The sequence below is a fragment of the Acromyrmex echinatior genome, chromosome 19, assembly GCF_024713525.1.
Source record: "Acromyrmex echinatior isolate Ae372 chromosome 19, ASM2471352v2, whole genome shotgun sequence".
In the NCBI taxonomy this organism is placed as follows: domain Eukaryota; kingdom Metazoa; phylum Arthropoda; class Insecta; order Hymenoptera; family Formicidae; genus Acromyrmex; species Acromyrmex echinatior.
In genome coordinates, this window is record NC_141870.1 from 788,823 (window position 1) to 816,705 (window position 27,883).

The window sequence follows — 27,883 nt, forward strand, 5'->3', positions numbered from 1 at the left end:
GTCTCAACAATCCATAGAGTTTCATAATCAACCTAGTACTGGGCCAGTGCTATAACTGTTAAGTACTGGCGCAATACTGGCTAAGTACTGGATAATAACTTGGGCCCAGTAGATAGTACTGGCCCAGTCATTTTAGCCAATCATTTGCAAGTACTGATTGACCCAATACTGATTGACAGAACTTTTGCCATCAGTTGACAGTCGTAGCGTTGGCTAAGTATTTCGTTGTAACTGTTGGCGACCTGCTAGCAACTCTATATGGAAATTCTTTCACAGTATATTACGTGCATGCGTGTATTACAAGAAGAAGAATATCTCATGATGGACAAGAGATTTGATAAAATTAAACAGGTTTCTAGAGTAGTAAATCCTGTAAACTTTATACAGATCACTGAGTTTGCGTGTATACGTACAAGACTATAATCCATAAAGAGACGTCAGATTGCTAATTAATCGCAGAATCATTTAGCTCGAACCATTAGACGTTGCCTAAACTGCAATGCGCAATCGTGAACGCATCTCTCAGTCTCCAATACGTGGTGTGATGCGGCCTTAACGAATGGAGAAGGCTGACGTTCGCCGCAGGGTGAATGAGAAAGAAGGAAAAGGCGGTGGTGCAGTGACTGATTGGAGGGTGAGAGGAGAGCAGAGGATGAGCGGACGTGGCGATCGATCGGTCCCTTACTAAACCACTGCACTGGCGAACTTCTCGCATAGAGATCCTCCTTCCAACAGTCCTTCATTTTTTTTCCCTTTCTTTGTTCGACGTCTCTCGGTATCTGCAATTTCGCTCTCTATTATTGTTTTTTTATTACGGGTGTTTTACATTCTTCAATTTAATTCTTTACTCTCGATTGCATTATTTTTGACTATTCTTTAATTTTCTTTAATCTTGCGCTATTTTTAATGTTTTTTTTATTGAAATAATTTTAAATTTTGTTATTTATTAATATTTTTAAATTTTTTCAATATTTTCGATGATATTTGAAGGGGGGTTATTTTATAATCAATCTTTTTCTTATTCTACTTGAGAGTTATAATCCAAACGTAACGCTATATTGTATTTTACTACTTTTATGACATTTTTTAAAATAGATTTATACTAGGGGAAGACTAATTTGTTTTTATGAATAATGTTTTTAAATAGAGAGTGAATGTAATTAAATTTTGAAACACTAAATATATATACATTATAATATATATTCCTTAATTATTATTATACTATTGAACTATATTACTAATTATATATCAAACATCATCAACGTACAAATAAGTTATTTAATTTTAATATAAAGCTGTGAAAATATAACAATTAGTTCCGTACTCGAACTGTCACATTCCAGAATTGGCAGCAACATTTTTTTTATGGATAAAACATACAAAAGATACAGTTTTTATTTTAATGTCACTTCTATTAGTAATTATAATATTGTTACAAGTAAATTAGTTATTCAAATCATAAAATACATAATTTTTACTATCATTCTACTTCTCTATTTTTTGTTTAATAATAAATAGAATGAAATCCTCAATTTTAAACTTTTTTCACCTCACACAAAGTTCTATTCTGACACATCTTATGAATAGGAGAGCTTCGTGATTGCCATGAATAAATGGTAGCAGTGCTTGGAGATGTATGAACATGCTAATTGTTTGGGAAGGTCAAGATAATTATTGCATTCGGTCAACGGAAATTCGTTATATGCTTATAACGTGTATTTAGTCTATTCGGAAGTAAGAGAGATATTACCGAAAAATTAACTGAAGAATCAATTTTTTAAGAGAGAGAGAGAGAGAGAGAGAGAGAGAGAGAGAGAGAGAGAGAGAGAGAGAGAGAGAGAGAGAAAGTTAGCATTATATGTTATATATTAGCATGTATATTACGTTTATTAGCATATATTAAGATAAGCATGTCTTATATGACCTATATTTAAAATGTTTAAGAATTTCCATTGTTTCGAAATAAAAATACGTACCTATTTTACAATGAGTGATATCGAAAGAGTGACGATTTGGTTATACAAAAATAGAGATTTGAAATAACTTAGTCAATTACAACGTAGATAAATCAATCAATTCTTGAAATTACAACCAAAAAAATTATAGAAGTAGGTACGAGATTATTTCGACAAAAATGAAAGAGATACATAAGTATCAAAGAGATACATAATTTTCATATAAATAAATCTAATTACTAACAAGAAAATTTTCAAATATATATTGATCCATTACATCCATGTCGTACGGGATTAATGGAATATTTAAACGTACTCAGACAGAATTTCCATTAAATCCAGCAGGAATGGATCCCGTCGGATGAGGTCTTATTACGAAACGCATTCATCTTGTTTCCCCAATCTTCCTCCGTCTAATGCCGAGGGTTATCCTTCGAACTTAGCGGTTAAGTGTCCTTCACACTTGCTATTCGATGCCGCTGGACTCTCTTTGGACACCCTCTCTTCACCCTCTCTCTTCGTCCCTCTTGCGAGAACACCTTGGAGAAGGTCGGGTCTAGGTCGCGTGCTACTAGGTCCTCCTCCTCCTCCTCCTTCTTCTCCTTCTCCTCCTCTTCTTCCTCCTCTTCCTCCTCTACGAGTGGGTTTCAACGCGCGTTAACGAAATGCCACGACGACGCCCGTTAGTCGTCGTGTCGGGTCGATCGATAAATTTGCAAGTGCAGGCTGCAACGACACTTTGCGGCCGACTCGCTTATTCTGAAAATGATGTAAGCCGCGATTGTATCCAGACAGTTTGGCTATTATCGTCTGATCAACTTCATTTGCTAATAAATAAAATGTGATGTCCCGAAATTTTTCGGTTGAGCCAACTATTTTTGACAAAAATATTCATGCAGCTAATAAATAGTAAGATTATATACTTTAAATGATTTTTGAAACTTGAAAATTGTTTTACGTTACTTTGAATCCTTGAAGAGAGAGACATCCCATGAACTTTTATACGACTATAACATATACATAACTTTCTGCAAGAATGTTTCAATTGAAACGTAATCCATATTTATTTGGATTATATTCGTACATAAGTGTGTAAAGTATGTTAAAAATTCAAATATATTAAATATTTTCTTCTCTATATAACACAAGTTTATCTCAATAGCTAAATGTGCGCCCTAGTTTTGCTTTGAGAGTCCAGTTTCGACGAGTCCAATTTTCTGTTAAAATCGATAGCCCGCATTGGTTCATAGGTATATTCCCGACTGAAATTTATCATGTTTCGAACAATGAATCGTAAGACGGGGTTAACTCTGTACCACAATGGAGAAAATGGACCGCAAGTCAGAGAAGTGTCCAGTTAATATCTAGAGATTTCAACAATTCTATATTCTATCCATCAGAAAACTTTCGTTTCTACGGTACGATGTAACACGAAAATTGCGTATACAAGAAGTTATCTTCGGAATACTTGGAAATACTCTTGGGCCTCCAAATAAAATAACATTAGGACACAGATTTAAAATATCTACGTCTTATTTTACTGTGTGTAATTGAATTAATAATACTGGAATTGATTAAATTTTAAATAGAGATTTTATCATCTCAATGATACATACATAATATTGATTTTGTTTATCGATACCCTATGACTTACGGAATTCTCAGGGACTATGTACATTTAGATTCATATCTAGACAGGAGACACGTGATTTATTATGATAGTGATGTTTGTTACATGTTAAAACGTAGTATTTTAACCCGATTGTATATCGGCCAATCCATTTAAAGCGATCTCTCAACTGCTCGACCTGTTAACGCGATTCACAAGCGGATTTCTACGGTCTCAGAACCACCGTCCTCGCCGCCCTCGAAAGCTTTGTATGACTCCACCTTTTTACGGACTCGCCACCATGGAATACCGAGGAATTACGTTCGTTAACCCCGATTGATCCCGGCAGCGTTTTTGTCATTGCGCTCGCTTTATGGACGAGACTTCTCTCCGATAAGCTCACACTCGCACTCGCTCGCATCGCTTATTAACCAAATATAAATTCGATTTAACGTGAATAGTCATTATCATGTTGAACAGTCGTTTTTCTCATGAAAACAGTTTCCATGGTAGATATGAGAAAAATATCATTGCTCGAGATACGAAGGACACGAGATTGTGCAAGAAAGATCGTTGTTATTGAAATAATTACAGCAAGAATGCAGCTAATTAACTGTTATGTGTAGCATAATAAGTTAATATCTAGTATTAAATATTATCTACAGATTGTTTTATTATATTTTGTGTTTCATTAATTACTTATACCTTATTCCTTAATTAACTGAAAAATCTGCCAAAATAAAATTTATTTGAAATTAATGAGAGATTCTCCTTACCGAGTTAGTTAATTCACAGAAAGCTTTTTATTTTGCATTGCTTCGATAATAATCTGGGTGTACAAATGTTATAATCGTGTATAAAAAAAATTTACTTCGAATTCGTAAAACTGTCCGTAAATGAAATTAGTAAAGATCGCATTTATTAACGCTCTGTGCATAACGCTTGTAAATGCCGTACTGTTCGAAGCGAAATGAGTTCTTAATTCAATTAACCTGAATGGAACGGTACTGGCATTGGCAATATCAGTGAACACGATATACAGATAATACCGCTCCAAGCTGGCACTTTTGATTATTATTTCGATAAGAAATCAAATAATGATGTTTGGTTCGCCGACAACAAATACCGTGATTAAGGTAATATTAACACGATATCTGTCACAACAAGTTTTATGTTACTCTTATTTTTTTCCAGTATATTAAGTCGAGATCCAAAATACTGATTTCATCATGCATTTCTCAAAATGTATTATAACAGGAGTAATGAATTACGAGAATTAAAGCTAAGTCTTGAACAAGCTTTTTTTGGGCTTATATTCTTTGACGCAGTTCAGAATAGTTTAATCATTGTAATAAGAACATTTTCTTATATATTATAGAATGTTTCCTTAAATAATGTAGAAATTAAAATTTTTTATTGAAGACAGAAAGGTACATTTAATGTAGATTTAATTTATATATGGTAATAGATAATACATATAATCATATATAAAAAAAAAACTTTCTTAATCATGCGAAGATATGATAAAAAACGAAATGTTCTGAAAAATAATGAGATATTAGAAAAACCTCTGTAAAAAATATGCTTTTTTTCTACTTTATACATGTTCTATAAATATTATTTTCTAAACAGATACATCGTATGATATATCTCGCGGTGAATTTGTTGGTTTTATATATTGTGGAGGAGTGATTAAGAGCGATTCACTCCATTACACGTTCGCACCGGATGGCGAAGCATTAGTATTTATTAACCTAAAGTCACCCTGTAATTAACGTAATTGCCAGCTCGAGATATTCCACGAAGACTGTGGAAACGACTTGCTATAAACGCATGTGGCTCGATTTCGCGAGATTATTAATGAATAATCTCATACAACGCACTTTGAAATACTTTAAATCGCACTTGTGTATACATCGTGTATTTGAAATTATCGATTCGCGAATGACTGTGTCAATAAAATTATATATTATTTATATTTATTTATATTAAACGTACGAAGTATTAAATTTATTGATTTGACAATAAATGTATCACATATACGTGTTATCTAATAATTAATTTATATTGTACCTAGATTATTTTTAAATTATATAATTGCCGTGCGTTATTAAAAATCTGAGTAGCGATGGTGGGCAATCCTCAAACGACGATGTACTCCAAGCTGATTCAAGATTATTGTCGTCGTGTTGCGCTGTTTACTAGAAAATACGATGCAGCACCAACAAATTGAGAGAAAGGCAGTCGAAAGATACCGCACTTCGCAATACATGGGGTTAGTGCACGTTCCCAAGGCTTCCTCTTGAAACGCGATACAGCAGGAATGCTAGTGTGAGATGCAACGTGTTCACGCATAGAGAATACACTTTCGTGCTTTTCTCAAATTTTCTCAATTCTAACGCATACTATTAATTGTAGAACAAAATGAACGAAATGAGAGGATCTTTTTATCGCATGATGAAATTTTTATTTTGACAAAAGACATTTTAATTCAATATAATTTAATTTAAAGATCAAAGTGACAAAAGCGAGTAGTCGAAAAGTTAATCGTTCCGATAAAAGATCCTCTATGCAGCAACATTAACGATTTAACTTGCATTGGCCGAACCTACATTTATTACACTCTCTCATTGATTTTTTACGTATATTCAAGGAGATGTATATGTTGGATTTAAAAGATTTAACAACTTGACATACATTTTCATAGCACAAAAAATAAATAAAATATTACAAATATTACAAATTAATAAAAAAGTATTACGGAATATATATTAGGTTGAGAGAGAGAGAGAGAGAGTCGTAATAATTCCTGTTTTAAAGAAATAATTTCCGTTTTAGTATATGGATTTTATTTTTCAATAAAAAACAATTATATCTTAATAAGTTATATTTCCGCTATTATTTGCAATAATTCGTTGCCATTCCATCAATTACGTTCTACTAACGATTTTAAAGCTTCATCAAAGTCTGTTGAACGCCCACGTCTGAATTCTACTTTCAACGACGTATCTCCAGAATGAAATTTTGTGAACTAATTTCTAACTTCTCATATAGAATTTTACAATCAGCTCAGTACTGGGCTAGTACTGACTGCCATTAATTCAGGTACTGCAATACTAGCACCAGTACCTGAAATTACTGGTCCAGCACTGACTCACCTTAGCCAGTCATTTGTCAATGATGGCTTAGTATTGATTAACAGAACCTTCACTGTCTGTTGACAATCGTGGTGTTGGTTTCGTTGTAACTGTTGGCTACCTGCTGGTGACCTTACATGGATTGTCTGTCTGTTGTGACTCTTTCCTTGACCATAAATATTGTAAATTTTTTAGCTACCTCCGTAGCATTTTTCCTCTGCTTAAACTCCAATAATAATTAGATTTGACGAATATACATTTTTATTTCCTTCATTTTAAGGCTGAGAAATTTATTACTTTATTCCGACGCTATCACCGTCGTTGTAAGACTGCGAAATACTTATTTTCTTCAAACATGGTCTGATCTGTCAAGTATGATGAATCATTAGGGTGATAAATGTATCATTACAATTTATTCCCAGAAACGGAAATTAATTATGATTATTTATGATTTAACCTAATATTTGTGATACTTTGTCCGTACAAACACGAACACAATATCAAATAATTCGGTAAATTAATTAATTGGTTATTATCAAGAATTGTATTGCCATTGAAACATCGATCAATTGTTTTCAAGTATCTATATAAATTAGTAGTGGTTGTGTATATTATATTAGCGTGTGTATATTATATTGGTGCTTATTTGATTCTATTTTCGACGAAATTGGGAGATGACCTATCGAGTCCTGGAATTCGATTTACCGGAAATGACCATCCCGGGGTATATGTGTGGTACCGGATGTCTTTCGTAGAGAGGCACTCCGTTTCTCATTTTCTCGACAAAGAGAGACCTCGCCACGGTATATCGATGCCATAACGAGAAGAAGACGAGTAAGATATCCATCAGACAAGATATTTCTTCAGTCCCGAGACGAAAAGGCGAAGTCAACTTTGGCTGCAGATATACGCTGCGACTTACAGTCCATCTGAATAATTTCCAGTATCTCGTTGACCCATCTCGGAAAATATGTATGAGATCTCACTTGCGCGCACGTGCGCATATGCAGCCTGTTAACTTGTTAAACGAGATGAATCTTGCAATTTTATATTTGTTGAAATCAAATTAAAAAATAGTAAAATATGTATCCCATAAAATTGCACGCATATTTCATCGCTATATAAATGATCCTACATCCCTACGTTTCGAATTTTCGCTATCTTACGCTTCTCCCTCTTTTCTCTTTTATGATATTACGTTACTAACAAAGTGTTAAGAAAACTTGCCTCGGATTATTTGCCAATATTCTCCAACTTTTGTCTATAGGCTAACCAAGTAAATTAAGAAACACCGCTTTAATTACGCTTTCTCATCAAATTTTCGTTGATGAAGAGTCGCCTCCAGGGCGATTTTCCCGATGAAGTAATCCGTCGTCGCCAAGAATGGCGATAGTGGATGCAGATAGAGCAGTGGGTTCCCCGCCAACTTGGCCAACGTCAGCGCGGCGCCTCCGCGCGATGAGAAATGCAAGATCGGTGCCAGACTGCTGTTCCTCCTCTTTCGAGAGAGAGAGAAAGAGAGAGAGAGAGAGAGAGAGAGAGAGAGAGAGGGGAGGAAAAAACTAGATCGAAACCGTTTCTCGCATGTCTCTATGCCTTTGTGTCTCGCGGTCGTTTGAGTGAAACCGTTGCTTTTCATTATACGGTGTTTAATTTCATTTTTGCTGCAGCGATACTGCAGCTAGAGTTCCACTGGCGATATTTAATTCATATTATTCTTTATTTTTATCTTTATTGATTAATTATTATATCAATTTCATCTTTATTCTGTACTTACTGTATTTCTGTAGATATTTTTATCATAAATATTTGTCTGGATTTTTAATTCCTTCCTGTTCTAATTGTGGGAGAAAAGATGGTTACAATTACGATAATTTAATTATAATTTATAGTAATTTTCGGTGCCAACTATATATGTATTCATAATTATTATTATTATTACTGTCTATATAATCATAATTATTTTCTAATTACAAATTATAACTGATGCTTCAACATTGTGTTATGATCATCTGCATAGCAATGATATGAATTTATACAATTATTATATCATAAAAGTCATTGTTTTTTAATGATTTATATATTTTTTAATTATTATCATGTAAATAGTAAGCATTAAAAAATAGTTTTATGCGCTATAATTGCGATTGCATTAAATATGTTACATAAAAATGTTTATCTTATTTACAAATATGAATATAGTAAAATCTATATCTCGATATGGATTTTACTATATATTAATATTTGAAATTATCGTTATAATTATTACTATACATTTGTTACAATTGGTAGAACAAATATAATGCATAAATATGAGGTTATTATTACTAATGTTATAGCAGTAATAACTAAGATAAAAGCATCTAAAAATACTTACTTTGCCATATAATATTGTAGTCACAAACACATTTCTCTCAGTATGTATATAAAAATCACTTATCTCCTATTATTAAATATCTGATTGAAATTAATTTCCTACACAATAGGCAAACAGAAAATATCTGTTGTATCCTATTGGAATATCTCTGTGTAAAGCGGCGAAATGATCACAAGACACTTTATTCACGTGATATCATTTCATTAGAAAATTTCTGCCAAGCGAAATATTTATTTGTCCCCTACATATGTCTTGAAATTTGCGTGGGTCTTGATAGACGACGAAAGCAAGGAGATCTTGAGAAACAAACCGCTACGCCTTGCTCCGCCTTGCTCCGCGTCTAGATCGAGAAGGAGATGCGTGCGTGCTTTCATTATTACGTGTTTGTGCGTCAAAAGTTTAAGTCCTTCGATATTGCGGGCGAAGGACGCGGGCGCGCGTAGAGAGATGTGGGTCGTTCTACATGCATATGCACGTAGTTCCATTCGCGGTCCTCGGGTATCCGAATGCCCCAATGACCTGGTTATCCGGTCTCGGCATGACCTCGCCTCGTGACGCGAATCGAGCGCTCGCAAAATCAAGGTAAACCCATCGCAGCGAACACACGTTTCGCGATTAGCCCAATTCCGCTCTTTCCGCTCCTCGCGGCATCCTTATTTCCCACCCACTCCTGTCGCGTCTTCCCTTTTCATTACGCGTAATTCCCACAAAGCCTAGAAAATCGTAGTGTAACGCTATTGCTCGATGCCCCTCCCCCCCGATCGATCCTTAAGTTAATTAACAGACAATTGTAAGCAATACAAGATAATTTTCAGAGCCAGCCATCTTATATATGTATACGTTATAATATGTATATGTAATATAATAAGTTCTTCTAGCAAACTTATTATTAATATTTCACTGACGTAAATGTTGAAACGTTAAGAAGTCTTTTCGCTATAAGAGATAAAAGATCGAAGCTCTTTCAAGAATTCAATCTGGAATACAGAGAATATAACGAGAATTTATTCTTTTATCTTTATTACACGGGTAGCATATTATGTATGTGAAATTTTAATTTGATGCGACTTATAGTTATCAAGATATTTTAATGCTAAAAAAAGATAAAAAGAAGGCAGTCACATGAATAAATTAATAAATCAACAATTAAGCAAAAAAAAAAATATTGCTTACGTCAAAGTCAGATGAATATACATATAAATATAAAATTAAAATCAATATACATTAAAATTACTTTTAGAATAAACCTCACTCTTTTAAAGATTGAAAATTGAGCTCTTTTTCAAGACTCATGGTAATAATAATTTTCACTCTTTCGTGAAAGATCGTGAAATTTCACTCTGAAGAATTTAAAGAGAGTATATATATATATATATATATTTAAATAAATATATATACCTCAAATATACGACTGCGCATCAATTATTTTTCAGACTTGCAACAAACTTCGATGATAATAGTCCCTAATAACTGTAATAAACTAAAAATTAGGTCATTGATTTAATATTATTATAATAGTATTTTAAAAATCTATAAAGAACTTATTGCAAAAAAATCCCAACTAATAATGAAGGAATTAGATTGTCAAATTGACAATCTAATTTGATTTGGAGAAATTATTATTGTATAACTTGATTGTGTTGCGAAAAATAATTGTCACGTCATATATCTGATGTGAGATTTTATTTAAATACATACACATGTATTATTCCAACATCTATATCGATCATAAGCTTCTCTTATTTACAAAGTTGAGTTTAAAAAAAGAAGATATGGTATATATGCCAATATGTGACATTATTTTTAGATATGAGCTGAACAATTTATGACCTCAGTGATGAAGAAAAAAGATCACATCAACCTACGATTCTGTTTTAAATGGCGCATTAGCTTCTTAATCTACTTATCCGTTTCATTAGAAAGGTAGTGAGACGTTTATTATACTTTCCACATCCACGTGCAACTTGATGGCTGATAGAGCTTCTTCGGCTATTATCCGTCGGGTTAATTTAAAGCGATTCCACTTTTAAGATTATAAGTTAGTGAAACTCATCGCGAAGTTGCGTGTAGAATTCAGGACTTAAAACGATTATCCGCCATCCGGCACTGGCTCAAAGATTTATCTCAGCCTTTTTGTAACATCCACACTTGAGTTAACGTCCTTATCCTTTTTGTAAACTGAATAAAGTCCAACCTGTACATACTATAAAAAAAATATTACAAAAATATTACAAAACATATTATAAAAAATATAACGCTGTAGTTTAATTAATAATCTAGATCTAGAACAACGTATAATATTGTTAGAAAGAATAACATTAAGAATAAGAAGTAATATTGTTACAATATTAAATTTCTATATAAAACTTTTGCGATTTTTATGGAAATATGTTAAAACATGTCTCCTCCCATAAACAATTTTTTAGCTAAACGGAATGAGCGCAAAAATTTTTTTGCGGATTTTGAGAGCATAAATAGCGCATTAATATAATTTATTTATTAAAATTTGATTAAGTGGGGGGGAAGGGAGCCAGCTAGGCAAACGTTGTTAAAACATATTCTTTAGTATTAATAATAATAATCATGGCGTATTTTATAATTAATTATTAATAATTAAAATTATAAAAAGTTAATCATTAAGAAGATCCTGAAGTGACAAAATTATCGACATTACAAATTAAAAAGTATTTCGAATTGGCATTGTACAAATTGTAAAATCTTTTACATATTAAAAATACGCGTTAAAAAAAGATGCAAGACATTCGATTCAACAAGAAAATCGAGAAAGAATTGAAAATAAAAAATTTTGCATTTAGAGAGTATCATTACACAACTTTTTAACTTTTTTCTGATTTTCTCATTAAATTAATAGTCTTACGCCTTTTTTCTACATATTTTGATTGAATAAAAGAATTTTGCAATTCTGCACAGATTCCTTTAAAGCTATAATAGTGTAAAATTTTCGAAAAAGTTCAATATATTTGGAACTAGATTCTCTTTCATTAACTCAGTGATTTGTGAAACGTTTTCATGTGCAAAAGTGAAAGTTAATTACGATTCTATCGATAAAATATATTGGTTTCGATTTAAACTAATTACTATTACATAATATTTTAATGTAAGGCACATTTCACGAATAACTCCATTTTATAAAATTTGTCATGCAGACTTACGATTAAATTGTGTGTTTATAATTGTATTCTTGTGTTTTTGATGATTATTTTTTAAACTAATTATAATATATTTGTTATCTTTTTATTAATATTAGGTGTTGGAATTAATTCGTAGCGTTTTTTAATGAAAGAATGTTATTTATTTCACATGAGCATTAAAAAATACATTAATGAAAGTACTTCCCATCACTTGTAAAACGCTACGAATTAATTCCAACACCTAATAATATCAACATTTCAAATAATATTTCTATCCAAGTTATTTAACAGAATACAGAATTAACTCTTAAAAATCTCGGTCGTTCTTTCTTTTTTGCAAATGAGACTCATTGCGCTTTTTCCACGAGGTGAAAGCAGCGAAAGTTTGATCAGACAGTGCGTGACAAAAGAAAGAAAATATTCATTTTTTTGTCGTTGACAATGGTGACATCATTAGATTCGCATCGCTAGATATCCAGGTGATGGTACCTGCATTAACTGTGTCCGTTATATAGAGTGACCTATTAAGAATGTGTAATTGCTTCATTTTTATAATGCTTAGAAGTTATTTTCTGTTTAGAATTCAAGGCTTCTCCTGTATAACTTACACTGTCCGGCACGGACTTTAAACCACGAATGGAACCAAGCGATTCTTTTAGACTTTTTGTCACTGAAAACGAATCCATAAATGAAATTGCTTTATCACGTCAGGTTTTCGAGAAACCTAAAAATACTGAAAATAGCATTTTTTTTATAACTTTGAGTTAAAATACCTAAAAAATGTATTGGACAGTGTTATTCGTATCTTTGACCACGAAAAATATATCATAGTCTTTTTTTATGTATAAACCTGCGTTTTACTGTATTTTAAATAATTTAAAAGATATCACACAATAGAACATAAAAATATAATAATTATTATTGCACTATATTACATACATAAATAAATGAGGAACGATTGAGAAAAGGAACGCAAAAGATTTTGTGGTACATACAGATGCGCGATCTCGAGCAATGTGACTTGAATAATCGACTGGTACATGAATAAGTCTCTTTAAAGTTCGGTGGAAATTTCTTTTGCGTCTCTCGTGAATTTGGACATGTGGATTTGGAGAGAGTCTGTTCAGAGAGCATTTCAAGAGTCTGTTACATGTACCAAGGAGAGGACCACTTCTTCTATGCATGCTCGGTGAGCCTAAAATTCTAAATTAACAGAAGTGAAGTGCTCCTCTTTCTCTCTCTGTCTCTCTCTAACACACACACATACACACACAACCAGAGTGTCTTTTTCTATCCCCCTCTTATTGGATACTAATGAGCGAATTGTCGGAACTGTTGGTCGCGCTCTTTCGATCGATTGATCAATAGAAAACGTGGTTTTGCATTGTGAATAAAAACTTGCAGCAATTTGTACTCGAGTGGAACACAGAACTAGTCATCTCACAAGGGACATAGGCAGTCTGAAAATTCTGAAACATTGCGAGTAGAGTAGTTCATCCGTATTAATATAAAATATTGATGAAGCACGAGAGAGAGAGAGAGAGAGAGAGAGAGAGAGAGAGATTTATTCAACAACTTTGTCTTATTGCTTATTACTTTAAACAAAGATTATTTGTTTGACATAAAATTCCATTACATCATATTTTTGCAACGTAAAAATATGATGTAATGGAACGTTTATAAATATTCTCCATAAATAATTAGAAAATTTTACTGCGCAATTGGGTTTTCACACACACACACACACACACACACACACACACACACACACACACACACACACACACATACACACGCACACACACATACATATACCGCCTCTTTCAACTAAAAGCAATTTTTTTTATACATATAAAAGCATTATACAGCTTTTTGTATGTTAGCTTGTTTAAGTGGTCTATATTTATAAACGTACAAAAAATTTCTGACGAAGTAATTGTACAGATGAATAGAAGAAATTATATTTATTCACACAATCACACACACATACACCGTATATCACACACACACACACACACACACACACACACACACCGTATATAGATATATGTAATCTAGAACAAATAGACGAAAAAATTTTTCACAGTAAAAATTGACAACTATAAAAAAGCTACATGAATAAAAACGAAGAAATTCTATTGATACAAGAAACCATTTGACATTGTTAACAGGTTTAATGCAAAAACTAAAAAATTTTTGTGGAACGATATCAAGTTAAACTTTCCACAAGAATTTTATTGAACATCGCTCTGGAGGAAAAGCCGGTTTTAAAATTTCCATCCTTATATACAATTTTCGCACAGAGCGCATGCGAAAAATGCGTATCCCTATAGGAAGTTCCATTCTTCTCGAAACCTACTTTTCCTCGGTATTTGCAAATCCACCTCCCTCCTCCCTTCTCCCCAGAAGGTTTTCCATGGTAAGAAATTAGTAGTGGCTAGAAAAAACGGATAAAGTATTCGTAGATCTTTCTCTGCGCTTTTCTCGCTACGGTTTCGTTGTATGCTTACTCGCATTATTCCCACTTTAATACAGTACAATCAGTCAGCCGGTCGGCTAGTCTCCGGCACGAAAATTCTGCAATGCCAAGGGGAAGCTTCGCGTGCGGCCGGACGATAATGCAAATCGCTCGGGGACGATGATTTAACGTTTTAACAGCAGATTGTCGCGACCACGGAGACCGCAAAGGGTTACGACGAGCGGTCGGCTGAGCCCTTCGAGCGCGCACACCGGTCCAGCTTCGTCGTTGTCGTCATTGCTAATTATTTATGCTGCCTGATCTTCACACCCCTCCCTGTCTGATGTTAATTGAATTCGCCTTCATCCATAGGGGCGACTGTCCCTGGTAATTTCGCCGGTGCACAGCTGCCGCATGCTGGTGGAAAGTCGCATGCTCGTTTAACCCTTTCCTAACAGCTGTTGTAAAAGACATTTATTGCAATTTTACGATTTATTTCGAAAAATATATAATCAAATATAAGTATTTATACAATATTTATTATATTTTATGTTTGTAGCTTTTATATGTATAATGTAGTAACTTTGGATAAAATAAATATCTGGAATTTAATTTGAATGTAAACGTTACTTTCTATAAAGAGTACACTATTTACAGCTTCATAAATTTAAAATTGAATTTTTTAAAATTCGAGATTAAAATCAAATGTATCTTATAGGTATGAAATTTCTGCTTTCGTAATTGATCTCTCTCACCGTAATATTTTTATACATTACAGATAAATCTACGCCTCATCCTCGTCAGTGGCAAGACAAAAGAGTTCCTATTCAGTCCAAGCGATTCCGCGGGCGATATAGCGCACCATGTGTTTGAAAATTGGCCGGAAGGTGAGTTAGCCATTGTCATTTGCAAAATCAGCTTGCACCAATCCGTAATATTAACATTATTATTATTATTGCTATAACAGCGGGCATTTGATGCCACCCACAATTATTACCATTAATTGTTGATGTGTCACCATATTATGATAATAGAGCTGCAAAATTATTGTATAAAATCTGTATTCGAAAATATCTATTAGCAGAATCTCTGCTAAAAGTTTTTAAAATTAAGGAGAAACAATTCAGAAAAAAGTGAGAAATTAACGAAAATGTGCAATAGCATTATTTTAATTGAAAATGATCTTGTTGATTCAACAACAGTATTTAAAACAATAAATTTTTATTAAAACAAGAGCCTAAGTATTTGTTTCGTTAATGGTGTTATTTGTTTTAATGAACAAAATTATTTTTAATTAAAATAATGCTGTTGATTCATCATTTTCACGTATAATAAACTGATGCAAAAAAAAAAGAGTTTGAATTGTAATATCAAAGAATTATAAAATTAAGTGAAGAATGGAAACTATATATAGAAAATTTCACACACAGTTTTTACGATGGAAAGCTCGTATTCTTCTCGTTTCGTATCTTTTATTACTGCAAATACTTTCATCTGCGTCAGCTTTTTAAGGTTCGAGGAGTTTTGACACTTTCGGAAACTTTTCGCAAACTGCTAGATCGAGCTGGGGAGAACTCTCAGTATCCTGCAAGTGTTATCTTGGTGTTGCAGACTGGGCAGAGGAGGCGGTCGCCAAGGCGGAGATCCTGCGGCTAATCTACCAGGGTCGTTTCCTGCACAGCAATGTCACGCTCGGTGCTCTTGGGCTTCCCTTCGGAAAAACCACGGTGATGCATCTGGTGCCGCGAGAGAATCTTCCGGAGCCTAATTCTCAAGGTGAATTCGCGAGATCCGTCCATGTTATCTCTTCCTTCGTGAAGGTCGTTACGAAACTTCTTGTATGCCTTTTCCTTCATTTTCCTCGGCAAACTCTTCACCAGACACGCACAAAAATTTCCTTTTTTAACTTTGTTTGAAATAAACTTCATCAAAGAATCCCAATTAAAATACCTTTACAGGTTATTACAATAAAATTAAACGGTGATCTACCTTTTATTATGTTACACTAACGCTTATTCACATAACGTATAATTGAAATTGATTCTAATTATTGATTTCCAGGAAAATTTGATACGTTGCTTTTCTAGATAAATTTCAAATTAAGAAATTTCTTTTTTGTTTTGTTTTAATTATATGTGCGTGAGCGTGTGTGGGTGTGTGTGTGTGTGTGTGTGTGAGTGTGTGCATTATAATTTTTAATTGTATTTTTATATATGCATTTTATGCTTTTATATATATTATATTATCCTCAGAGAAAAATAAATTACTCGCGGATAAGGGTTAATTCTCTGCGACCCATATAAAACACGTTGCGCACACACATACACACACTCTACCACATTTTTATTAATATCCAGTTAAATCTTTACTCGTTATCGTTCTTTAAATTTGTTTACTCGCTGTTCTAAACCTAAACTAAATCTATCGCGTCGGTACGTGACGCGTTTGCGTAATTATTACGGTAAAATCTCGTTACAACGAGCTGCCGCCGTGGATCTCCAAATTGAATTTATTACACCAAAAGTTCGTTACATCAAGCCGCGTATTAGACGCGAAGATTCAATCACACTTCGTTATAGCGAAAATGTCGTATTCCATCGATGTTCATTATAACGGAATTAAAAAGAATTAGCTTTATTTAGTCATTAAATGATAGTGATTTATACAGGACGTGCAATCAAGAATGGAATATATCGACAATATATATGTAAATATATTTCGGCAAATACGTCCTTGGATAAAAATATTTTAAAATATCATTAAAAAGTTGTTGTAGTCAATAAAACAGTATTAAATTAAAAAGTATAATTCTAATAATTAAAATAACATTTATTTTAAATTAATATGAATAATATAAATATAACATAAAAATGAATAATATAATAGAAATTGTTATAATATAAATGTTATATCTATGTAAATATTTTTATAATACAAATATGAAATGTATTGTTATATTTTTATAATTGTATAAAATAATTAATTTTATTAGGAGATATATTTTGTAGCTTTATTTAACTTGACAAAAATCTTTCATTTTTATGATCTATAGCTAAGAAATTACTTTTATCTTAATGTTTTTGATTATTAAATTAAGAACAACTTCGAAGAAATTCTTAAATCTGCACTTCATCTACGCTTTCTGACGCATCCTACATGACAGCACAAGCACTGATAAATAGAATCACATGTATCGCTATTGATTTCACGTAGATTACTGTGCAACCGAGTGAAAGTTAGAATATTAATTGGTATAATCAGTCGTCTCATCAAATGGGTAATCATCAGTTTCTCTTGTGCAACGTCGTCATTATTATTTGTACGAAGTCAATATAATCTCGTGTAAAATGCATATTTCGCAACTCTTTGCATTTCTCTTGCAATTTCTCTGTCTCTTCCGGCATGCGTACTTCCGCTTTTGCGAGCTTTTCCGGTGATTCTTAATTTAACGACAATTGAACAATAATTATACGTTATATTAACTAAAATCCGACAATTTATCTCCTTTTTCTTCCTTCCTTACGTCGCAATATCATTCACTAATTATTAATCGATGCGACGACAAATGCGACGGATAAAATGCCGGCAGATAGTTAATAATCAGCTTTGATCGACGGAGAAGATAATCGTTGAGGTTCTATGCATTGTGCAACTTCATGACAATACGTTGCAACTTTACAACACAATGGAGATTTCCTGCTTTCTAAATTGGCTCTTTCATGTAGTCTTAGTATCAATAACGTAAAGTTTTTTTAGGAGATACCTCATTTGTTTCCGCGTGTTTTCAGACAATCAAAAAAATTGATGACGATAAAAAAAGTAGGACAAGTTAAATTACTTTTATTCATTACTTTATTCATTTGTTTAAGTGTTTATTAATTAATACTTTTTTTATTTATTGAATAATACTTTTTGAGACTTCTACGAATACTTTCTAGAAAGAAAGAAGCTATGTGTTTTGTAAATTATCTCCGTCTCCAGAGCTATCATTAGAATACCAACGTTTGTGAATAGGCTGCTTCTCGCCCTGATGAAGTGAACTGCAATGTTCACTTCATCAGGGCGAGAAGCAGCCTGTTCAGTATCGGACTGCCCCTCGCTCTGATGAAGTGAACTGCAATATTCACGAAACTTTGACATTCTAACAATGGATTCACACACGGAAATAATCGACGAAACGCACATAATTCCTTTATTTATTTAATTTATTGCATAGTAATTGATAACCGCTTTATGCTCACTAAATTTATTACATTCAATTTAGAATAACCAACGATATTATATAACATTTATACAAAGTACATTGTGTGTATATAGATTTTTTGTTTTTAACATTTTTAATATATAACTCCAAATTATTTTATATTACTTTTCTCATTGATTCTTAAAACTAATATCGATTCTATTGTAGAAATTGAAGGTATTCATTTATTGAATGCTTATGCTGTTATATAAATTAATAATAAAAAAAGCGACAGTTATTCCCAATTCATCTTTCTAGGTATTCTTCCTAACGGTGAGTACATGTATATCCTGCCCGATGATCCCGAAAATCATGACATCGACTAAAAAAACACCGTCTTAGTTCTTGAGCCAACGTGAGTTTTCCCAATTCTTATCCCTGCAAATTCCAACTCCACTGTATGTTTCCACACAGTAAATAAATTAATAATATAAAATGAAATAATTTTGTTTTGCTCAAAACAAAATTAGCATTGTGTAATCAGACATTTAAATCGTGTCTAAAAAATACATTGATTACATATAAACAAAAGAGAAAAAGATTGGAATACTTCTTTGACCGTTTAAGTAGTAGCATTTAATATTATTTAGTAATTGTCATTTTTAGAAAAGAATCTTTATTTATTCAATTTGAATAATATAAAAATTAATTGAAAAGATGACTAATTATTATGTACAAGTAAAATTTTCGAAAGAAATTAGTCATTATTGCTGTGATGACTAATGAATTTTTTGTTTCAGTTATTGGGTCGGAGAGTTGCTTTACAAAAACCTAAGTAAACTTTTTTTATATTTTTGACACACGACATTTATGTACGCGCGGGTACTATTCAGTTTTTTTTTAAGTTTCTTTAAGCGAACTGACGTTAGTCAGGACGTCGAGGGTATGAGAATGAATTGTATATGTGCCATTTTGTTGCAGATCAAAGACAAAAAAGTAAAGGCGGCGGGAGTAGTTGCTGCTCGGCTTCCTGCTGCATACTCTAAGTCATCCCCTGTGACCGTCGCCGATGTCGGTGGTGGATCTCATGGCGGATGGGCGTGCGGCATGGGCTGCTGCCACAGCGCTGAGCCATGATTTCTAAGATTTCGTGCTGATGTATAATCGTTAGTGGCTGAGCTCGTGAGCAGTGTAGCACGAGAAACGGATTGTCGGATGAAAGAGGGTCTCGCTCGCGCGATATCTACTACCGCCGACTACCATCGAGGAGCGATGTGCGTTGCAATGATGCGTTCCCCGATGAATGAATCCCCCACGTCGTTGGGCCGGTCGCTTATTTCGGTTCGTTTGGCAGGCAGTAATGCGTGCTCGATCAATACACTCACGAGGGAAATCTGCTCCAGAAGAAGAAAAAGAAGAAGAAGAGCGTATTTCGTTATGGAGAAGTCGGATCATTGTCGACACGTCGATTAGCTTGCGAAGAGATCGAATTATGCCGATAACGATGGTCGGCTAATTTCGAGCTAAGTAACGAGCAAAGTTAGGCAAAGTTACTTTGGACGCTATGGCTCATGTTGTGATATACAGATGAACGTGAAAAGAATTTGATCAGTCACAAATTTTGTTAACAGCTGAAATCGATTAACAATTTTCTCTGTCCATTTCCAATTGATGACTGCAGCGTCAAAAAAAAAAAGAGCGAAAAAGAGAAAAAAATTATGAAATTGCGTTCGTAAGATTAATTAATTGACTTAACTAAATTTTGTTTAACGACCCAGAGTTAACTTAGAGTTAACTGAATATAATCAATTTTATTAACTATTCTGATTAATTTCATACGGCGGTATTTCTTCATTTCTACAGCGTTTACATTGTTACATTAGAATATAAATGAAATAATCGTAAATGTAGTTAGCAGTCTTAATTAAATTTTGTGCTTAGGGATTCCTTATCCTTTCCCTAGATTATATAGCTATGATATCGATGAAGAAAAGAGACGATCGTAAATTTAGTTAACAGTTTTAACTAAATTTTGGTCGGCGATGCCCCGTCTTTTCCTAGATTTATGACCGTATAGTTATAATGTGAGAGGGACAGACGTTATCTATAAGTCGGTTAACTTTCGTTAATCCTCTCAGTTAACTTAAGTTTCGATTACTCACACACTCTCAACTTGATCTAAATTAATTTAACAAATTTAATTTAATTCCGCATCTATCTCGCGCGCGCAGCGAAATCAGAATCGGCGGATTCTAAGAAAGTTAAATGTCAGTTAACTTTAACTATCGTTCAATTAACCGCAGTTAGAGCACTACTCTGCGTCGGTGCAACCGGCCTCGAAGATCGAGGAGGGCGACGCGAACAATTACGCATTCGCCGTGGATGTTTGTAATCTTGTTTTGTTCGCCCCGTATAAGGAACTCGTGTGTATGCACGGTAAGACGAATAGAATTTCCAGGGAGAGGGATTGGGTAGCAAAAGGCTACGTTCTGTTGTAAGCGTACATTCGAGACGCGCCCTGGAACGGCGCTACAATGCTTAGAAACTCAACCACTATCACAGTACTGCAGCATTATAATAATTATGTAGACGGGATCGTGTGCATGCTTGCGTAAATTGAGTGTATTACGTTCGAGCGAGAAAGAGGAAGAGGAAGCGAATGAGAGAGAGCGAAAGAGAGAGAAAGAGAGAGAGAGCGAGAGCAAGAGAGAATCGAAGAGAGAATAAAATTTATGTTGTGATATGCAGGTAGCGATTATATATGTTATATATATATAAATATATATATATGTATATACAGGGTGTTCCTAGTCATTCGCGTATTCGGTCGATAATACTTAACGCATTGATAGTTAAAGAGAATCGCACGTAAGAGAAAAAATTTTCACAGTGGCGACAGTCTCTGAGTGAGAGACTGACTCGTGAGAAGCAGATAAATCACTTTACTGTTATAGGTTTTATTCAGCGTGATGTTGACAACACGTTAAGATTGATAATGAGGAATACGATGCACCAACTGGATTTGGGATTTTTTTAAACTCATTTGATATAAATCGTTCTCATGATATTTATCGTCGAACAAAAGCGCGACTGACCAGAGACTCCCTGTATGTACAGGATGTTGAGAAAGAAGAATGCGAAAATTTACGAGTATATTCCTTGTAAATTCGATTTTTTTTTTTTTTTGCGAAAAATTCGACATTGCACACTTTTGATCATCTTGATTATTGATTAGCAAAGCGAATTCCATTAATGCGTGTAAACTCCATTAAAATAAAATAAAAAGTGTACGATAAATTATAAATTAGAGTATTACGTTGATTGTACGTAAAAACGATAAAAACTTCCGAAAGTTATCTATGCCATGTCGACATACTTCGGTGAAGATAATCGAAGTGGCTTCGAACGAGTTTTTATTGTTTATTGTGTGACTTTTTTGTTTGTTCACAAAAAAAGTTTCATTTGATGGGTTCAAAGCTCGTTTAAAAATAAATAGAAAAAACTCGATGCCAGGACGCATCGAACGGAGATGACTTGGGATTACCTTCGAATCGGACGAGGAATATATTCGCGTGTTATATACATATTTGTATTTTTCTTTCTCGATAGACTGTATATACGTATTAATATCGAAGTCGCGAGTGCACATCGACACGCGCATTCCGCGTTTCGGCGTGCATGCGCGACAGTATGAGACACGTTGACGCGCAGTTAAGCTCTCATACGCATAGATGACTTTATTATCATGAATTTAAAATAAAAGTAATATTATATGACGTCACTTTGAGAGTTTAGTATTCCGGAGTATAAGATTATCGGGGAGAGAGAGAGAGAGAGAGAGAGAGAGAGAGAGAGAGAGAGAGAAGAGAGAAGACATTGGATCTCTAATGAATAGTTATGATTAAATGAAAACTCAAATATATTTCCTGTTATATATAATTCCTTCTCCTCCCTGCCCTCGTCGAGTTTCCCTTCGGTCCTCCTTCTATTATTCCACCTTCTCTTGCCCATCTTCCCCTTACCCCTTCGTGTTACCCGTCCACGCGAATCTGTCGGGCCTAGAACGTCGCTCTCGTTAGACCCAAGAATAATAATTCCGCTATGAATTTATATGCCCATTTCGAATATCGATCGTAGTTAGATCCAATCAAACTGTTACGACGAATGCGTTATAGGCGATTCTCTATACACCGACACTAACACTGACGCACGCGTGAACACACATAAATAAACACACACACACACACACACACACACACACACACACACACAGAGAGAGAGAGAGAGAGAGAGAGAGAGAGAGAGAGCAACATTACGTGCGCGTACACGAATGTAACTCTCTAACACGCTATCTTATATTAATCGTACTGTAACTCTTACGAAATACATAACCCTGTGTATATATATATAATGCAGTGTTCTTACCGTAGTTAAATTTGCGAAAGAAGAAGCCAGGAATTTGTGCGATATCAAAGCGCAAGCTATATATTTAATTTATTTCATATACACCCGGTAAAAAAGTCTATTTATAATTAATTATATATAATTACATGTAAAATATGTCCATATGTTCATATATACGTGCACGCGCGCGTGTGGTGTGCGTGTGTGTGTGTGTGTAAATGTATAGGAACTGATAAGAATAATTAAAAAATAATTAGAAAAAAAACTTCTGCATTGCACTTATATATCTTTACAAAAGGTAAAATTGCGATTACATTACGCAATATTTTATATATGTATAATAACATATAATTTTATATATTATTATATATATGATGACAATTTTTTCTCATTTTTTAAAACTTCATTTATTTAAAAAAATAATCTTCCTCTAACAATTTTTTCAATTCACTTTCTTATCAATTTTCTCGTATGTAGGAACGAAGAGATTTGAAAAAGAAAAAGAAATGTATATGGACATACTTTATGTATATATAATTATCTTTATTATGATATAAATTAATTTCAAATTTATAATTATTTTGTATTCTAAATCTCGCAAACGCTTCGTTTAAGAGATATTGCCCTTTTAAGTTACAGTAATACTATAGGGACAAATAATGTCGAAATAATTTAGGTTTATTGTCTGTATTGCTTTACAATAATCAAAATATAATTATTAAATTTTTGTTTCAAAACAGAAGATAGTATAAGCGTGCGAAAAAAAAGACACACAATCAGCCATTTGTGTCCTCATCAATAGTTGCAATGCTTATCTCGAGGCTAGAGGTCACATTTTGAACAAAACATTTAATAATTACATTATTATTGTAAAGTAACAAAAGGGATAAATCACCTGGATTATTTCGACGTTGTTCATTTCAATTTCAGTTCTATAATTTAAGAAGTCAGTATCTCTCAAACGAAGTTTGTGAATAAAATTACAGATGAAAATTTTTATTTTATTTGTTTTGAGATCCTAAATTCATATTTTAAGATTTAATCCAGGAACACTCTATACAATAGACTTTTTTACTGGATGCATTAAACACATACACAGACAGACAGACACACAGACACACATATACATGTACACACTCGCGAAGTGAAGCGCGAGGCGACCATGTTTGTATATTTCAAAATCGTTAATAGTACCTGCCTGACTCATAAACCTGTGCCATACCAGAATTTTTTGTCTCCCTCGTTCTCCTTCTATTATTGTCCTTTTTCCGCTATCCCTTTTTCTCTCGATCCTCCCCTGCTGCGATCAGCTTTTAAGGCGCAAAGTATTTTCTCTTGTACTTCTTTGCGGAAATTGATATATGTGCAAGAAGCGTTTGCCGATTATAATTCAGCAAGGGCATTGACATTAGCAAAAAACGCTTCGTCACTTAAAATATATATTGAGCTCAAATCGCGACGATAAAATTTGAATTTGGCCAATATCTGCGAATTGAATTTCCTATCCACAATTTAAACACAAAGAACAAATCTGATCAAGACTGATATATTAGCGTTTATTGATATCGCGATATCAAGCCTAAATGTTATTGATAAATTATTATTATTGATTATTAATGTCGATACAAAATCGGAACGATTAAGTTAATCGCACTACAGTAAAAAATACAAGTTGATCTTCTATGCAAATTAAAAAATATGCAATGATGAAAAAGTATTTGGACTTTGCCTTATCATTTATTTAGTAATTTCTTGAGAAACAAAAGAATTTAACAGCATGCAATAATGAGGGCTTCTTAGTGAATTTTTTTTAAATCTAAGTATTCTTCAATTTTAATATTATGCAAGAGATATAGTAGTGACCAAATTTCTTCGAGTATCAGCCGCATGTTCTCTTCAAATTTTGCTGTTTTAAAGTTCCTGAATATTCATTAAAGTCATATTCATTAAAGCCATATTAAATGACGTCATAAGAGAAATGTGTCATAAGTGACACGTTAATTTTCCTTGCATTCTATTTATTAATTAAGGACAATTTGAATAAAATGGAATGAGACCGCTATAAAAAACTTGAATCTTCACTTACAATGGCATGCAAAAAAAAATGAACGTATCATTTCTCGTTTATGATTTAATATGACTGCGGTGATTACTCAGGAGCCTTTAGCTTTTAATGATATGTGTATGACTCTAAATAAATTCGTCTTATTAAATTTTTATAAACAACGAATTTATTTAGAATCGTACATATATAAAAGCTTAATATTTCAAATTTTCGTTATTTCGTCCAATAATCGAATTCACTAGTGCAGTTACAGTGTTACACAGGGTGTGTCCCGAATTTAAACAAATATTGGGAGCGTGGGATCCATAAACTAAGAAAAAGTCCTTTAGAGATATGCTAGTTTTTGCTTCATTTTGGAGAAAATCTTAAAAAAAGACAAAACGTAATTTTCATTTTTGTACTTATTTATTACTTATTCATTCACACTTATTTATTCATTGTCACTTGCTTAATGCAGATGAGGTCTATTCTTTTTAGCTACAGTTCTTGTACATCTTTCTTCCTTTTCTCTCCACTTTGGAAAGAAAAAGATGAACCGTCCAAGTTCAATTAAAAAGAACAGGCCTATTATTCAAAATATTGGCCTCTCTTGCAGCAATGCACGCATCGTATCTTGTACGAACAGTTCGTATTGCAGTCGAACATTGATCTGGTCTCGATATTCCTTTCAATTTATTATAAATGCTATGGCAAATAATAAGGAAGAAATTCAGAATCGGTATAAAGACCGATTTTGTACAAAACGAAAAATGGAATAGAGTTAAAATGTTGTTGCTGCTACGAAAGAAAAAAAGCTGGGTAAATATAACGTTATGGCGATATCTGTCAATATAACTTCTTTCATTTCTTGTATCGTTGTTAGAGAAGGCAATATTAATTTCATTTCTCTTCAAATACATAGATGAAGACATTAATCTGATATTTACTGGACGTCGATTGGTAGATTTACGTAGTCGCCAACGAATTATGATTGATGATGGGAGCTTTCCAGCAGAGGCACAAATCGACACAAATTATTCCGTCTTTGTTTCTTCCTAATTATTGAACAAGGATAGAATGACTCTTGTATTAATTTGTGTCTCTTGCTGAAAAGTTTCCAAAGTAACACTCCCGCTGGAATGCAGACAAAGAAACATGGGTTAATCTTATCTTTCATTTACCAATTACACTAAGAAATTTCTGTTATAAACTTCCAATAATGATCCGCCGATCCGGCACTCTTCTATCTAGAAATTGGCGCGCATATTCTCGATAACTGCGAAACATTATCATTAAAATCGTTCATAAAAAATAATATTTCTCTTTGAAGAAATGATATACCGAAAATTACATTTTATCTTTTTTTTACGATTTTCTTTAAAACGAAGCAAAAACGAGCATATCTCTAAAGATTTCTTTTTCTTAATTTATCGATTCCCTACATGCTCCCGAAGGTTGGCCACTTAAATTTCAGACAATATCGATATTTTTTTTATGTCCTATTTCAAGGCAAATGAGAATTTTGAAATGCATGCGTTCGCGGCAGGGTAATGTTACTCCTATCTATTCCTATCGCTTATCTAAACGATGAAAATCTAACGATGATCACACATTGTATATACTGTGGGTTTATGGGAATGGCTCGCACGATGCACTCATTACAACTTACTCATTGTTTTTTTTTTAGTATGTTCGTTTCAAGCGGTTTTTTTTTTAGAAGGAATCTATATATATATATATATATATATATATATATATATATATATATATATATATAGAGCGTTACTCCTTCCCCCCCTTTAATAAGCGAACATCTTAAAGACGTTATTACTTTTTCTCCACATCCTGCCCCCATGATTCATATTTTTTATTGTAAGATCATAAGATGTAGATTATCTATAAAATGCTGTTTATATAGAGAAATAAATTGTTTAGTTCGTAAGATTTTAAGATTTGCGAGTCAGAGAAAGAGAAAGTGAGAGAGAGAGAGAGAGAGAGAGAGAGAGAGAGAGAGAGAGAGAGAGAGAGAGAGAGAGAGAGAGTAAAAGAGAGAGGAAGAGAGTGAGAATGTGAGAGAGAAAGCAACACATCACTCGGTATGTTATAGATTTATGGAAGGGATACGTGAAGAATGAAGAAGACTCTATTAGTCCTATCGTGAATGTACTATTAAAAAAAGATGTAATGAAAAGTTAAAAAGTATTCTTAAAGATCAATTGCATTGTATTCATTTCATTATGCAATTAAGCTGCGTCCGAGATTATGAATAGGCTATCATTTATGTCGAATTCATATGCGAACTGTAAAAGAGAGAAAAAGAGGCGGGAGATCATCCTCTAGATCTCCCATCGCATTTTGCCATTTTACGGTGGAATTAATTTCGAATTATTGTTACAAACGTAAAAGCTTCTATAATAAATTTACCTTGTAACTCTTCTCAATGTGCGATATCACTTGCAAGCGTTGATTAAGGAAAAGATCTTGAAAACCGTAATGTTTTGAAAAAGACATTTTTGATATTTATGAAGGTACTTTTCTTTTAATACTCGAAATCAAGACTATTT

The 27,883-nt window shown here is 33.3% G+C and overlaps 1 protein-coding gene and 1 long non-coding RNA gene across 2 annotated transcripts in view; one reads left to right on the forward strand and one right to left on the reverse strand.

Annotated features, from left to right (window-relative positions):
* The window catches only part of UBL3 (ubiquitin like 3), a 47,131-nt gene extending 19,371 nt beyond the window's left edge, over positions 1–27,760 (forward strand). Inside the window, exons 2-4 of the mRNA XM_011058246.2 lie at positions 15,467–15,575; positions 16,300–16,464; positions 19,853–27,760. Of these exons, the coding sequence (XP_011056548.1) occupies positions 15,467–15,575; positions 16,300–16,464; positions 19,853–19,917 (339 nt within the window). The 3' untranslated portion in view covers positions 19,918–27,760. The remainder of the gene's footprint in view (positions 1–15,466; positions 15,576–16,299; positions 16,465–19,852) is intronic.
* LOC147906623 (uncharacterized) lies at positions 950–15,459 on the reverse strand. The gene is made up of 2 exons (XR_015548277.1): positions 14,741–15,459; positions 950–14,667 (listed from the first exon to the last, which is right to left on the reverse strand). It is a non-coding gene; the product is annotated as an uncharacterized LOC147906623 (long non-coding RNA).
* Positions 27,761–27,883: the final 123 nt, after the last annotated feature.